Genomic DNA, 15,400 nt, shown 5'->3' with positions numbered 1-15,400 from the left:
AGAGTGATTGCAGTTGCATTGAGGCTCCAGTTCGGGTTGAAGATGATCTTTTGAAACATCTATCTTTGTTAACTGTATCGCGCCTCAGAAAATAAATCCATCTGTGAAGCTGTCCACCTTTCCATCTTTGTCCAAGTGCCTTACTTTAATACTTTTATCACTACAAATGATAGCCTGCACAACCAGCCCGTGTTTAATATTCCCTCATTCAAAAGAGAGTTAATTGTATATTGCATACACTCTTTCTTTCCTGCTCTCTCTCTCTCTTTCTCCATTAGTCACTGATGTGCACACACACATACATACATACACACACACACACACACACACATGCACACGAACACGCACAAACAGGCAGATGCCCAGCAATACCACATGCCCCTCTATGTGTGTGTGGTGTGTGTGGTGTGTGGTGTGTGTGTGTGTGTGTGTGTGTGGTGTGTGTGTGTGTGTGTGTGCAGAGCTGGGTGTTGAGCGCATCGACTGAGTATCGATCCCACCACTCACCTCCCTGCAGTCAGCTCTTGTCCTACATAGCATGCCCTGTCTGATTTCTCCCTTAATGGCTTTTATCCAGCTCCAATCTTTATTTAAACTGAAAAGTAGGAATTAGCACCCACTCCTATCCTAGTCTCTCTTACCTATTCTTTTCACTGTCATCTCTGAGTAAGTAACGGACCGCTGAGCCCTCTCCCTTCTCCCTTCTTCTCCAGGCTATGTTTGCTTTCCCACTCATAAATGTGCAGTGGTACATACAGTATTTCACTTGCACTATCCCATCCTGCTTTTTCTTTTCTGTGTGGTGCTGTTTCTTCATGTTCCTCTTATACAGGAATGGTGCTGTATGTGCAGTCTCTGTGTGTGTATTTCTGCGTGGCTGCATGTGTTAGCTGGATTATATATCATTACCCATTTGTATAATAATGAATGGGATCATGAGACTACCACTCACATTATTTAAGCCGTTTATTTCCCAGCTTTGATTGTCGTGGCAACAGAGCTGACACTGCAGCCTCCAAATGAGAGGTATTTATTCTGCACAGACTTCTTTTCTTATTGATGGTCTTTCCTTATTGTGATCGGCCAGCCACAGCCTGGGGAGGAACCCTCTGCATGCCGTCATCCCTTTCGATTTGATTTGATTTGTTGGTCATAGAGGGAAGTGATGGGAGAGACTCTTATCTTGGCCGAGCAGAAACAAGCCATACCAAATAAGACACATCGGACTATCTGTGCTGGCACACACAATGGGGATTAATTGATCCCCTAATACCACAGATAAATCAATTCCTTCCTTCCCCCTTGAGCTCTCCAGCCAATTGGAGGGCCTGCCGTTTGATCAACAGAGCGTCTCTGGCCAATAGGAGGAGGGCCAGGGGGTTGATTGACAGCTGCATGGAGGTGAGCCCTAAAGGAGGTTAGGGAGAGAGAGTCCATCAGAAAGCCATTGGCAGCAGGACTGCAACTGAGGGCTGTGGCATAGTCAGTACTGAGTTTACAGTGATCCATAGATTCCTCTGTGTACAAAGGCATAACTGTGGTTGTAAGACTACATAAGAAGGCATTAATAGCATTGCTGTGTTGCTGTGCAATAATAATGATTTAGGCTTTATTTATGTATGCTAGAACCCAAGAGGAGAGCTCTCATTTTCAGATATGCTATATTGACAAGAACCAATAAAATACAAAAAATCGAACACACTATAATGCACAAAATGCATGTGTGAAATGTGTTGTTGTGAAACAGTAAAATGTGGCCTATACAGTGTGAGAATTTTAAAAATATATATGTATAGCATTCAGTGTGTTATTTAGTTATAATTTCACTGAATAAACATCTTCAAAATCCTCATCAATACATCATAAGATGATCTTCAGTTGTTCTGTGTTTCATATTTCCTATTCAGCTGCTATTACCCCTCCTTCTCCTCCTGGCTACACAGAGCTAAGTCTCTGGTCAAGACATCAGCCATTTTCTCACAGTCACCCCATCTTATCTCCACCTTCGTTTGATCCATCTCCATTAGACTATCCCTTACAGCCCACCATCATTCTCACTCTTTCACTTCTTTTGTCTCTCTCCCATCTCTCTCCCACCTCGTCTTTCTCTTATCAGCACCTTGGCATTTCTGTCTTTCCCACAAACATTGTTTTCCTCATACAGCTCATATAATAACAGGCTAAAAATATGCCTTCTTTTTTTCTTTGGAGTATTGATTTTGCCCGTAGCATTGTCTATGGAGAGAGAGAGGAGAAAGACAGAGGGCGGGGGAGAGAAATGAAGTAGAAACAACTAGAAAAAGGATTACTTTCTATGTGGTAATGCTCTCACCATTCCTATTTTACTTAAGCTAAGTGGAGAGTACCATACTGCACTTAACTACAGTAAATACCTTGCAATTAAAAGGTAACGGCATTTAGTGAGATCTTTTTTCATCCATTCTACCACTCAACAGGACAGTGCACCAAAGCCTTTTCACTCATGTACTGTATGCATTTAATAATAACCCATGGAAATCAGAGAAACCGTACCATTGCAAATATGTACCACATCAGCTTTTCAGGGAGAATGGTTGGCTCTTTTGGCACTGGTGTGTAATGGGAATGGAGAGAGTTGATCAATAGGCTATTGATCGTAGCTGGCCAGAGTCTGGGGAATTGAGAGTGAGAATAGAGGGGAGTCAGGGTGGGGGTTGGCTCCAGGTTGAATTTTTAAAATGCTCTATTTCAGAGATGACAAATAGTCTATTTGAAAAGAGAGAGACAAAGAGAGAGGGAGAGAGCTTGATAAAGAGAGTGAGAAAGAGACTCGGCTAGTTGTGCTCTCTGAACAGAGATCTGAGACCTCTCGGTTTCCCAGAAGTTATACAGCATTTTGGATGGGAGCTGTTGAACTACAAAGACAAAGGGAATAGGGACTTCTCAGGCTACAGTAGCTTGTGTGTATTTTGGAGGGGAGAGGGGGGGGGGGGGGGGTCACTATTAAAAAAATCCTTCTGATCCAGAGGGCAGTGCCTTAAAAACAGTGTGGACAGCACACAGAAAAATAATTTACACTAATACCCTGTATACGAGTCTAAGACTATACACTTAACCTAGTCAATTCATATATATCCATATTTTTTTATATACGTTCATGCAAACAAACCTTGAAGTGCACATTATTTCGCTGTCTTGCAAGCATTAATTTCACTTATAAGACTGTCCAAGAACATTATTTAATTGACCTCATGCTTTACATTGCTCATTCCAGCTGGCCTACAAACATGGTAAATAAGCCCACCTGGAAGCATTACTTCTTAAGGTTAGTCAAGTCAACTGCAGGCACTGGGAAGCAGTTAGAGCACTAGTCTGTAAACACCCCAGAGAGGAACCTATACCTCAGTAAAAATTCAGCTGTAAATAATGTATTGAATGCAAACTTAAGGTCCACGGGGAGATATGGATAGGCTCATTACTCTTTTAGTTTGTTGCCCTTTTACGTAGTCCACACAGCTCTCAACAATCGACTTCAGCCGCTTTCTCTCTGTTTTGATTTAAAGATGCTTTTACCTGCGGATATTGTTATGGATATAGGTATTGTTTTTTATTTTCTACACATTGCCCTGAGGTTTCAAGGCTGTTAACTCATGCACCCACCCACATGCTCTGTGCCCTCTCAAGGTTGGTGTGTGCGTCTGTGTGTGTGCGTGAGTGTGTGTTATCTGTGCCGGTAGTTGAGGTGAACATGCGGCCTACGTCTGTGTGCCCTGTTGATGTGGTGATCCGGGATCCATTGATCTCGAAGCAGGATGTCAAACATTTTAGCGCCGATCTTGTCCTTGTTATTGCCTTGCACAGCCAGGTTGTTAATGCATTAAAAATCGTTTGTCCCTATCTTTCCAAACTTATCTCACCCTACTGCCCTGAGCAACACAAGAATACCCCTCCGTTGTAACATACACACCACTCCCGCCCCCCTTCCTCCACCCTCTGTTTCTAACCCTGTCCTTCCATCCTCTGTCTCAATCAATCTTTACGACACCCGGTTGCATCTCTCTAATGTTTCCGGACTTGACCATATCCCCGTTCAAAAATTCTTAATTAAGCCCGTTCTGTATGTTTACCGTTGGGCAAATTACAATCTGACAGGGCTAATAAAACAACATGGGCGAGAGAAGGCCAAGAGGAGCATGTGCTATGACCCTTACCTCTTTCACCTGTCTCTATCTGCACCTCTCCTTATCTCCCTCCATCCCCACCTCTTCATATCTCCCTATTTTCTACCTCACAGGTTATGGGGAGGGAAGGGAGGGGATGAGAGTGAAATGGTGTTTTGGCACCAGTTGGTCAGGGTCTTATATTCATCACCGTGTCAATTGATGTGACACTTTGTTTTAAATACTCACATGTCATTTCAGTGACATATCTTGGTAATACCATTCTACCTCGTCGCTTCTCATCTCTGATTATTAAGATTCATGAACCCGCCTGCCTGCATGTCAACTCTTACAGATATGAGTCATATATCTATGTTCACATCAGCATCTTTCTTAATTTGGGTATTGACTTATGCAACGTCCACACATTCTGGAATCTATAGCCCACACAGTATGTGTATTATATCTCTATTTCTGTACAGTTTTGTTCGGTCATTTGAGAGCTGCCATCAATTGCTTTATGCTAAAGCATGATGGAGAGGGAGGGCATGTCACAAGGATCTCTTCAGCTGCTTGTTTTAATATGGAACACATAGTTCAAAGCATGGAAAAGCAAGATTGAGCTCAGCACCCCATTATATGTATTCTTATTATTTGTAACATACACATTTCCAGAAACACAGGACTGAAGAAGATAGCCATACATCAAAAAGAGGATGTTTTAATACAGCTAAAGCAAACTAAACACAACACAACAAAACTTAACTTTACAAAACCAAACCAATCAACCCAAACCAAAGCCAACCAAACTCAACTATCCTTAACCTCACTTTACCAAAGCAAAGCAAAGCAAACCCAAAACAAACTGTAGATAGGTGCTACGGAAACTCATCCACTACGGTTAATGAGAAAGACCAATAAGAGCAGGATTTTTCTGAACCAGTGCAGTACAGGCTCACACATTGCAGTAATGAGACAAATGTAATGTTAATGCCCTTTATATGTAGCTATTATATGGTTTTACATTGTATTAACTGGGAAATGACAGAGAACCAGAGCACAGATTAGACAAAATGAGGATTATGTGCCTACTGTCTTCTAAAACCTGTAGTCTTCTCAAAGCCAGAGTCGATCAAAAACCAGAGCACAGATTAGACAAAATGAGGATTATGTTCCTGCTGTTTTCTAAAACCTGCAGTCTTCTCAAAGCCAGAGTCGATCAAAACGATGTGCAGGCCATCCAATAACGTGGGCAAAAGTTCTAGCAATTGGAAGGTACTGTAAAAAAGTTTATAGCATATACATGAGCAAGTGTTCAATTTGCACACTATGACAGTCACAAAGAATTAGTCACAGGGAGAGCATGACTGAAAAAGTATTTGTGCGTGTGTGTTTGTGTGTCTGCGAGCATCTGTGTGTGTGTGTGTGTGTGAGTGTGACAATGTATGTCGGTGTGTGTTCCAGGGTTTGTATGTTGCACTACACCACCTGACAGGAGCAAAGCCCTGTGGGATGGCACTGTTGTATCTTACACTTGGCTGAACATATACCTCACATCAGAGGTGTAACAAATCCATTCCTGACTGCCAGAACCTTTCAGAGAGTTACTGTGCCTGCAAACAACACATCTTCAGGTTTCCACACCTTAGAACTGATGTGTGTGTGTGTGTGTGTGTGTCTGGCACAGGCTTCAGTCAACTCAGATGAAATGTGGCCTCACACAGAGGTGTGTGACTTTGAGGCAAGAGAGTGAGGTTCATGGAGGATGTGTCATCGAATCGGTGCGTGCGTGCATGCATGTGTGCGCATGTATGTTTCTACGTGAAGTGTCTATGTCTCAATGGCGTCTTTAGAGTGGTTAATCAGAGGAGAGGTTGTGGAGAGTGTCAGAGTGTCAGGCTGGCTCCGTTGAAGAGTCCTCGAGCCCTCTCACTGTGTGTTGACACCTCTTAACCTCAGTCTATCATCTCTCACACTCACACACTCCACTTCTATTGACACTCGCCACCCTGCAGCTCTCCAAAGACCCGAGGAGAATCCACTACAGGGATTGTTAGTGTGAGGGGAGCCTTGAAGCCTTCGGAGGAGAAGGGATTATATAATGTACGGGAATACAAATTAACGAGATGCAATTACATGTAGCGGTTGTTCCGTTTCTTTTTCATCACATTTTTAAATGGATGGCTAGGTGGAGGGGAAGATGGATAGATGATGGATAAAAGAAAAGATAAATAGACAGAATGATTGATGGATCAACAAATTGATCACTAAGGTAAATCCGTCAGCCCTTGACAGAAAAAAACAACAACTCATACTGAGATGCTGGATCCTCAAACAAAATGCATCAATTTGTAAATTAATCTCTCTCTACTCCTCTTTGTCTCCTAACAACAGGAAGTGTATGGGATCTCTGTCCACTACTGTCACTGGCTAGTGTAAGTGGGGTCAGGGGTTTGGGGTCAACTGAGAAGAGGTCAAAGGTCATAGAGCAGTGGGTCTTGTTAAAATACCTTTTAGCCTCCTTCAGGGATATTATGTAATGGCTCTGGGAATAGGTTAGGTTGCAGGTTGAGGATTTGGCAGTGGATACTAGATGATATATGTGTTCTGCTTTATGCCAGATGTATATTTATTGCCCTTTTTTTAAAATCAGGATGCAAAGTAAGTGCTGGGAGGTCAAGAAGGGTCAGGGTTAATGTTTATGTGTTTTTCTGGAGTATCATCTTCATTGTCCAGTTTTAGCCTACGTGTGAGGAGGCTGCATCTTCCAGGAATCCCTCATCCCATTTGATACCTTTGAGGGTTCTCAGGTTGTGAAATGCCACAGAAGGATTTTCTTTGTTTTCTTCGAATTCCTAATTTCTTTGAATTACTAATAAAGAATCTCCAAAAGGTTCTATATCCACCATGTTTTTTCCTCTTGGAATGTAGCACAGTTTTACCCAAAGAGGTTTGGAAAAACTGGGTTGGACTGATCAATATATTGGAGACATTTGAATATCAATACGATCACTGCGCTGTCCTCAATCTTAATCTTTAATATGGTGATAATAAGTGTATTAATTTTCATAAGTTTCACTCAATAGCCTTGGAATATGAGCGATGGTGGCCCGTTTTTGCACAGCGAATATCCATCTCCCTCCTCTGTGTCGCCATTGATCACTTCATGGAGCCGTGCAGTTTCTCTCTCTCGCTTTGTCCTCCAGTCTCTCTCTTTCGCCTTCTCTCTTTCCTTCCCCTCACACCATTGCACTGTAAAATTCATCCTTATTCCCTGCTTCAGCAAGCTAACTGTGTGCACTACCTTTTATCAGTCCAGAACTGTTAAATTAATAAATTGATATTGACGAGCTATCAGCCGGGGGATAAATTATTTGGGAGCAGAAGGCTGGGGTCACGTGACTTTTAGTACCCACGATTCTGTAATTATTCCCCACGAGAAGAACCACGGTGTGGTGCATTGCCCATCCCCCCTAGAAATGAACGAACACACACACACACACACACACACACATACACTCACACACACAGACACACACTCACACACACAGAACTATAAATATCCTCACATACAGTGGATTACTGGAGCCATGGGAATAGTGATGATCATTACTGCTATCATAACCGTCATGATACACAACGTTAGCTAGCTGGAGATTGAATTTTACCATCACAATTTACACAAAACCAAAGCAGACACCTATAGAACGTGTGCACCAGTGTGTAGCCAATACGTGCATGTGGGATGTATAGACGATGTAGCACTGAATGCAAATTATACAATATTGACCATTACATTGCCTTGAGCATAGAGCAGGTTACCTGCTGAAGTGCAATGTCAAATAGTGGGATGAATCTCATATTACGCAGCTGGTCTGCTCCTCTATCTGTAATAAATGCAAATGAGAGGTGCAAACTGGGAGGAAGGTGAGGCCTGCAGATGAAGGGGCAGTGAGCATGTCAGAGTGCCAATCATGGAAGTGCTCTTGTTGCCCTCCGGCCATCGCTGACCTCTTGACCCTGGCCATGGCCTAAAGGTCAGAGGTCACCAACAAGGGTCAGTGGGGATCATTGCAGGCCCTGGCCGGAGAAACATCACCATGGCAACACCTCTCTCTCTGGGAGGAGAGATGGGGGTGTTCTGCATTCTGTATGCCTAATCTAAAATCATGCAGAGAGAGGGAGAGAGAGAAAGAGGGAGGGAGAGAGAGAGGGAAATGCACACACACACACACACCAGGTTGAGCATCACATCTGTGCTTTTTATGGGGAGTCAAGCTGCCCCTAATGGCTTCCACTGAACTAGCACATGCACAGCTGAATGAGTTGCAGCAGGCAAAGGACCGTGGGCAGTTTCTTTCATCCAAAGTGATTTACAGAAGCCTGGCATGAGCACTGAACAAACATTTTTGGTTTGCTGCAGCTAACCAAATGAATATTAGTAGGCCTGCTGCTGAGGTCACGCTCTATCAGTTAAGATGGCTACTCACCCCTGACATTATGCTCCATTATCAGGGCCAAAGTGTCATGGTGCGGCTGACCACTACAAAAGAAGAGGATGATCTCTGGCAATTCTTGGTGTTCATAACTGATATCTGGTTAAACAAGACATAAATAAACAACAAATAACTAAGATACGGCTTTATTAGTAGACTGTCTAGACAAGAGACATAATAGAGTGTGATGATCGGTAAAAAAAAAAAAAAAAAGAAAAAAAAAAGAAAATAATAATAGAAAAAACTTTGCCACATCCATTCGCTCCGAATGGTCAAAGCAGTGCTGAACAGATTCACATGCATCGTGCGTCATCTAGTGGTTGGATTAGCTCTCTTCCACGGTCCTGCGCTTCTCTCCTCCTGCAGAAAAGGAGAAAAAAAAGCACTAGGTCTGCTTTTGTCTCCGGGGAGCTCCGGTCGATGCCTCGTCCCACCATATGTCTGATCGCAGCTGCCAATCAACAGGTCAACGCGACCCCGGGGAGGCACAGACTAGTGGGGAGAGATCAAACAGTGGACCTCGGGGATGACAGATGCAGATGAAAAGAAAGGCAATAAAACATTGCTTCAAAGATGGCAACGGTGCACTGGGAGGCAAATTATTGTTAACAGTAATCTGCAGAATAGCGCCTCGCATTCATGATGATCGATTGACTATTATGTAGCCTTTGAAGCTGAGGCAACGACGGGCTATTGTTCATGATGGGACACAACCAGAAAAAAGCAGCTGGTTTTGGTTCAACTATAGTGCTACTTAAGCCTTAAACACTACCTGCTTCAATGCAATCATGCTTTCTAATAGTCTTGCAATTTTCGACTCCTTCAACCTTTAGGCCAATTGAAAGTTATTCATACAAACCAGCTGCAATTTCTGCCGCTACCATGACAAAACGCATTTCTGGAAGAAAAACAAAGTAAACAATAAAAAAGTAAATTATAAAATAAATAAAAACAAACGATGAATAAATATTTAATTACAAAAAATGAACGAGGTTGTCGTTGCTTGAGGTCTTCTTCTTTAAAGATAGCATCATATATTCAAATTATCTTCATTCCTACACCGGCTCATATAAAGTTTTTTTTGTTTTGTTTATTTGTTTCGAGGACCACAGTGGAAAAAGTGCTTAATACTTTCTTCTTCCATCCTCCGTCTACGTGTTTTTTTTGTTTTTGTTTTTTTATCATGATTGTTCTTACTCTTTTCCCTTAAGTCAAATCAAATCAACTCTAGTCAAACTATATCAATAGCCATAATCAAATTAATGAATGACCAAGACATTTCGAGCTTGATAGACTTCCAAGGAACCCTAAAACTGCATCATGATTTGAGCTAAACATCTGAACTAGTTATATCACTATATATCTATCTGTTATGAGTTGTAAATTAATAGAATGGCAGTCTATAGGCCTGCAAGCTATTGAAAACGAATAATATCCAATGCCAAGTATCACTGATTCATTATCATAAAGCTCTTTACAGAGCATAGAGTTCTAACTTAGTGACCAGCCTGATATCAGGCCTATGTAACAGCCAAAGACATGTCATCAGATCATTAAAAGCATAGGTTTGTACAATTTAAAGCATTGGTGTGCTTGGAAACATGCAAATAAGATATTTTCAAATTCTGATCTATGTACATTCAACCTAAAAATATTCCTAGATGTTTATTCAAATTGGCTTGTGATTAAAAGACTGTATTAAACAAATATTTGCTGTCACATCACTCAGTAACTTATGTCACCAAAAAGTATTTCATTCAGCAATCAGATTTTTTTTTTCTTCAGGTAACTTCAAGATTAGAAATTACTAGAAGACATTTATCTCAGGTCATTTGACATACTATCTTAAGTAACTGAAACTTCATCTGTGACTTCTTCGGTTGACTGAATGTGTCATGAGTTTACTGTACAACTAATAAAACAGTCATGAGGTCGAAACCAGAGATTGAAGAGACTGTAATATGAAGCAGTTGACTGATTTATAGTAGATGAGGCAGTCGGTTACAATGTTGCTAATGCAATCATTCAAAATACTATTCATATGACGTATTATATGGGCTACAAGCTGTAAAGCAAGGCAACCTGCATTCATGATAAATTCCTCTATTTTGCCTGTATCCCTTGATGTAATTGCAGGTACAAGGTCAGGCCTCATCTTATGTTTTGTCAACTTTGTGTTGTATACTGAGCGCATAGTCAAATCAATGGGATCCATGTAAGCTAAAGGAAATCAGCTTTGGAATGCTGCTGTAAATGTATTAAAACATAATGTTTCATCACCGTCTCAGCAGGACTGATCTTCTTACCTCACTCTCTGCTAATCAGGAACAAATCTTTGTGCCCTAATCTATGGCCCCCTGCACCCTTCCGCCCATCTTATTAGATTAAGAAAATGACATGCACATATGCACGCACACACACACACACACACACACACACACACACACACACACACAAGCACACAACTCATGACCTGAAGTGTGCCGATCCGATTCTCCTTGAATGGAACTTGTAATTTTATGTGATTTTATTGAGCATAGGTGATCTGATTTACAGTAATTTATCTGCAAATATTTTGCCAGCACCAGCAATGTAATTTTTTTTTCTTTTTTGGTATCTCACATCCCTTTGCCAATGTTAATTTCATATTCATAAAAAATTGCACAAATTCACTCAACAAGCCTCATAGTTTTCTCATTTTGTTGTTTGAATAATAATTTAATTGTAGACTGTAAGTGTGTGGTTTTGTGTTTGCAAGTGTATCAAGAGTATTTGTGTGTGTGTTGTGCACGTACACTCGCATGTGAGTGTTTGTGTGTGTGTGTGTGTGTGTGTGTGTGTGTGTGTGCACAGCAAACATATGCAACCAAATTAAAGCCTTAAAGCTGGTGAATTGAAGAGGATTTGATGCAGAGAGCAATTCATGGGAATTAAGCAAATTAGGTCTCCAATTAGCTGTTGACATTGAATAGGGAGATTTGGTGAACAAAAATTAATTAGATGGATTTGTCATTGTTCTAATGAACATAGCCAGAAAATAACTGTTTTGAATAACCTCTGTTCTCTTTCTTAAGCTTTATCCCTCTGACATATTGTTTGTCTTTTTAGAATCTAATTTCATGTCAAATATTGCCTTATTCAAATATTCAATAATTTGCGAATAAAAAGCCCACATGAGCTGAGACAAACAAACTTCAGAAAAGTCAATGTATGACCTAATCCTCTCAGGCTGGTGCACTGTAGATGTAAATGCCAACCTTTGTAAGTCAGAGAGGAATTTCGCTATTGATGTGAGAGCTGGACAGGTAAAAATTGACTTGACTTCTTTTGATGGCAGTGTTTTTGAGTCATCTCCTAACTGTGCTGCTGTTGCTGCTTTTCCATGTAGTTGAGAAGTAAATGGAAATACTTCCAGTTATTCTTTTCATAATGTCTTTATTATATGTCAGTGTACCATGTGGCCTTCATCCTTTAAAAGGTGTAGGTCCTAACATTAATGTTACTTCATCCATAGTCTTTTTTGACAGTGATTTTGGCAATGTGTTCAACACGTACTTTAGTATGTTTTTCAATATTTTAATTTTAGATTAATTTAGTTTTAATCTTAATGACACCATACGTTTCTCCCTTGACCCCCTCATCTATACACATTTGTATATACTCCATCTCTTCCCTCTGCCCTCCTGCTTCCTTCTAATGAAGCCTGTCTCTCCAGCCTCTCTCCATCCCTTCCCTCTCCTTCCTCCACCCATCCTCTCTCTACCTCCTTCCCTTTCCTCTCCTCCCTCCATCCCTGACCTCCCACGGTGCCCCCTCTCTGTCGGAGCGGTTACGGATTACACTGTGTGATAAGCTTCCTATTTCTTGAAACTATTTGGGATTGCTGGGATTATCTGGCCTCATATCCTTGGAGTCGGCTTTGGAAAGCCTGATTTTAGTCTCTTAAGGCACAAGATTTTGCATCCCGACAGCTTTGACTAATTAGCAGCTAAGACCAGGTGGTATTTTAGCACTGGGCTCACTTTTAGTACTATATGTTCACACACAGGCAAGTGCACACACACACACACACACACACACACACATGCACATGCATGGGCACACACACACGCACACATACACACGCACACACACACACACACACACAGAAACACACACACAACTTATTGTACTGATATGTGTAAAACATGATGTGTTCAATTTAATGTGAATGATTATAACAAAACTTTGTATTTTTTATTGTTATAAAAAATATTCAGGACACAAATCAAAGAAGTGTAATAACTTAAATTAGATGAATATATTTTATTTTATTTTATCATAGAATGTTCCAAAGTCAATTTGCTTTTATTGACAAACAGAGCAAAATTGTGCATTTCATCAAAATATAATGTAATATTGTCCAAGCCCATTTGCACGGCCACACTGTTAACATAATCTAATGAAATATTCATTATCAAATAAAAATCTAAAGTTTCCCTTTTGCCCAACAGTAGGGCCATACCGTGAGCACAGAATACCTCAAACATTCATACTATTCACTATCATGGTACAGAGGCGTGCAGGCCCGGGTGGAGTCCCACTGGTGGCTGCACACTGGGCCATCCCCAGTAGACTCTGGGTGCCAAGCCGGACAGAGGGAGGGCCGGCACCGGAGGACAGCACCAGCAGGCCGTCCTGTGGGTGCGGTGCAGGGCCGGGTAGTAGGGCGAGGCCAGAGAGGCGAAGGGAAGCTGTCCTGCCACCCTGCGGACCCTCCGCCGGGCCCTGCGGCAGTGGTAGTCCCCGTTAGAAAAGTCCTGGTAATTTGATGGGTGAATCGCCCAGAAATGGCCTTTCCCGTTTTCACTCCGGCCGGCTTTGATGAAGCACTCGTTCAGCGACAGGTTGTGACGCACGCTGTTCCTCCAGTTTTTATCCTGTTAAGTAAAGGTTAGAATCATGGTTAGACAAGAAATGAAACATGAAAAGCAGTGTGACTTCAATTGTGCCCAATTGAAAACAAGTATGGTTAGACAAGAAATTAAATATGAAAACTAGTGTGACTTAAATCAAGGGGCGTGCCCAACTGAGAACAAGTACCCATCATGGGCCGCTGTTAAGTGTCACAGATCCTCTCAGGATGTCACCTCATCCTGTTGTTGGCAGGGTGTGCGATAGCGTGTCAAGGCGGTGTATGATCTTACTAAGACACGACACCCTGAGTTACCTTTTTAGCACGTCAAACCAGTGATCAACCTTAATCCACTAGGCTACGTCCAATCTGTTGTTGCACCTGGTAAAGGCAGAGACAGTTTGCAACCTAGCAACAGGATTACTTTATTTGGTGAATTCACCAACAACAAGATCATCCAGTGTCCCTGCGCGCACCTCATGGCCTAACCACTCAGACAGATTACCTGTGCCAAGTAGGTCGCGTAACATGTGAAAATGGCTGCCGCACTCCTTTACAGTAATCAAACGAAACATGCTGAAGACCTTGGGCAAAAAAGCTTTCTCGCTATCTGTTTCATGATTGGCTTACCAGTTGTTGTAATAAAGTTAACAAACAAATATAGGATGTTTCATTTTAAAACTTGGATATTCACAATAATACCAAATCACCTTTACAGGACCTTTCGCTTAACATTATCATCTAATTCAAATGTCAGAATTCCTCCACAGCTACAGCGGATGTTCTCTTACATTGCCATATGTTGATCTATCATCTACTGTAAATATATTAACTACAGAACATTGACTTGGACGTACCTTACTCCTGAAGTAAGGGTAGTTGTCCATGATCCACTGGTAGATGTCACACAGCAACAGTTTCTTCTCCTCTGACGCCAGGATTGCCTTGGAGATGAGAGCGATGTAGGACTGGGTGGGTTTGTCCGGAGATCTGTCTGGGCTGCTGGTGGTGGTAACTTCCTCCTCCCCCTCCTCTTCTTGCTCTTCATCCCCCTCCTCTTCTTTGACTTTCCTCTCTTCGTTGTCTTCGCCTGACCTCTGAAGCCCCTTCTCCTGTATCTCTTCGGGTTTAAGACTCTGATGATTTGGCACGTTGTTCACTGTCTTCTCTGTCGTTCGACTGTCTACCGGTTCCTCTTTGGAACTCTTGACTCCTTTATTGAACAGAAGATAGTCAATAGTGAAGCTCAGTCCCAGCCTTTCCTTGCCACCGTTGCGGCTGCTTCTGTCCTCCATTGTCATTTCTGAATTAAAATATCTCAAACTCATTTGAGAGGTTTGATTGGTTTCCAAATTGAGTGATTGTTGTTGAATAAGTATCAGGTGTTGAACAAAAAAGTGTCTTTCCCCAAATTCTTCCCAGAATTTAGTTTTCTGAGTTTCACAGCATTGCTCTTTTCTTTGAAGGTGCGGCACCCTTCATAAAGTGGATGACTCAGTTCCTCTCCTCTTTCGCCGAAGTCTTACTGTTGACAAGATCAAGTTCACAGACAAAGATGAGCTCCTCAACTGTTATTAACCTTCACGCTCTCACCGGCGACACACCTCAACCTGTGGAAATGACGTCAATCTAGAAGTCTAAATACGGACACTTTAGTAGCCAACACGTTTTGATTAAATGTTTCTGCCTCTCTCTAATAAACCTGACTCTTTAGATCAAAACAGGTCTTTTTCAATATGCAACAGCCTATTGCTCTTGAATCGAAGAGTTGTGTTCACGGTTGTGAAGGTGACTCTATTTATATGACTGTGAATTTATCCCTCACAGAAAGGGGCAAAGGGGACACAGCGGAGGTCCAGGTAGGGGGTCTC

The 15,400-nt window shown here is 41.8% G+C and overlaps 2 protein-coding genes across 2 annotated transcripts in view; both read right to left on the bottom strand.

Annotated features, from left to right (window-relative positions):
• LOC139929162 (uncharacterized) overlaps window positions 1-15,400 on the bottom strand; it is a 383,413-nt gene that overhangs the window by 78,642 nt on the left and 289,371 nt on the right. The window lies entirely within an intron of this gene.
• foxq2 (forkhead box Q2) lies at window positions 13,180-14,857 on the bottom strand. Its single transcript, XM_071921921.1, has 2 exons — window positions 14,387-14,857; window positions 13,180-13,554 (listed from the first exon to the last, which is right to left on the bottom strand). Exons 1-2 carry the CDS (start codon window positions 14,855-14,857, stop codon window positions 13,180-13,182), a joined length of 846 nt encoding a protein of 281 aa, XP_071778022.1.

This window comes from Centroberyx gerrardi, chromosome 9 (assembly GCF_048128805.1).
Source record: "Centroberyx gerrardi isolate f3 chromosome 9, fCenGer3.hap1.cur.20231027, whole genome shotgun sequence".
NCBI lineage: Eukaryota > Metazoa > Chordata > Actinopteri > Beryciformes > Berycidae > Centroberyx > Centroberyx gerrardi.
The sequence above is the reverse complement of the archived record's forward strand: the minus strand, read 5'-3'. Positions and strand labels throughout refer to the sequence as shown.

Bases quoted from the DNA above. Each gene is read 5' to 3' on its own strand.
- foxq2 (XM_071921921.1), bottom strand. From the start codon at position 14,857: ATGAGTTTGAGATATTTTAATTCAGAAATGACAATGGAGGACAGAAGC. The intron at 13,555-14,386 runs GTACGTCCAAGT...TTTACTTAACAG, and splicing joins ACCCTTACTTCAGGAGTAAG to GATAAAAACTGGAGGAACAG.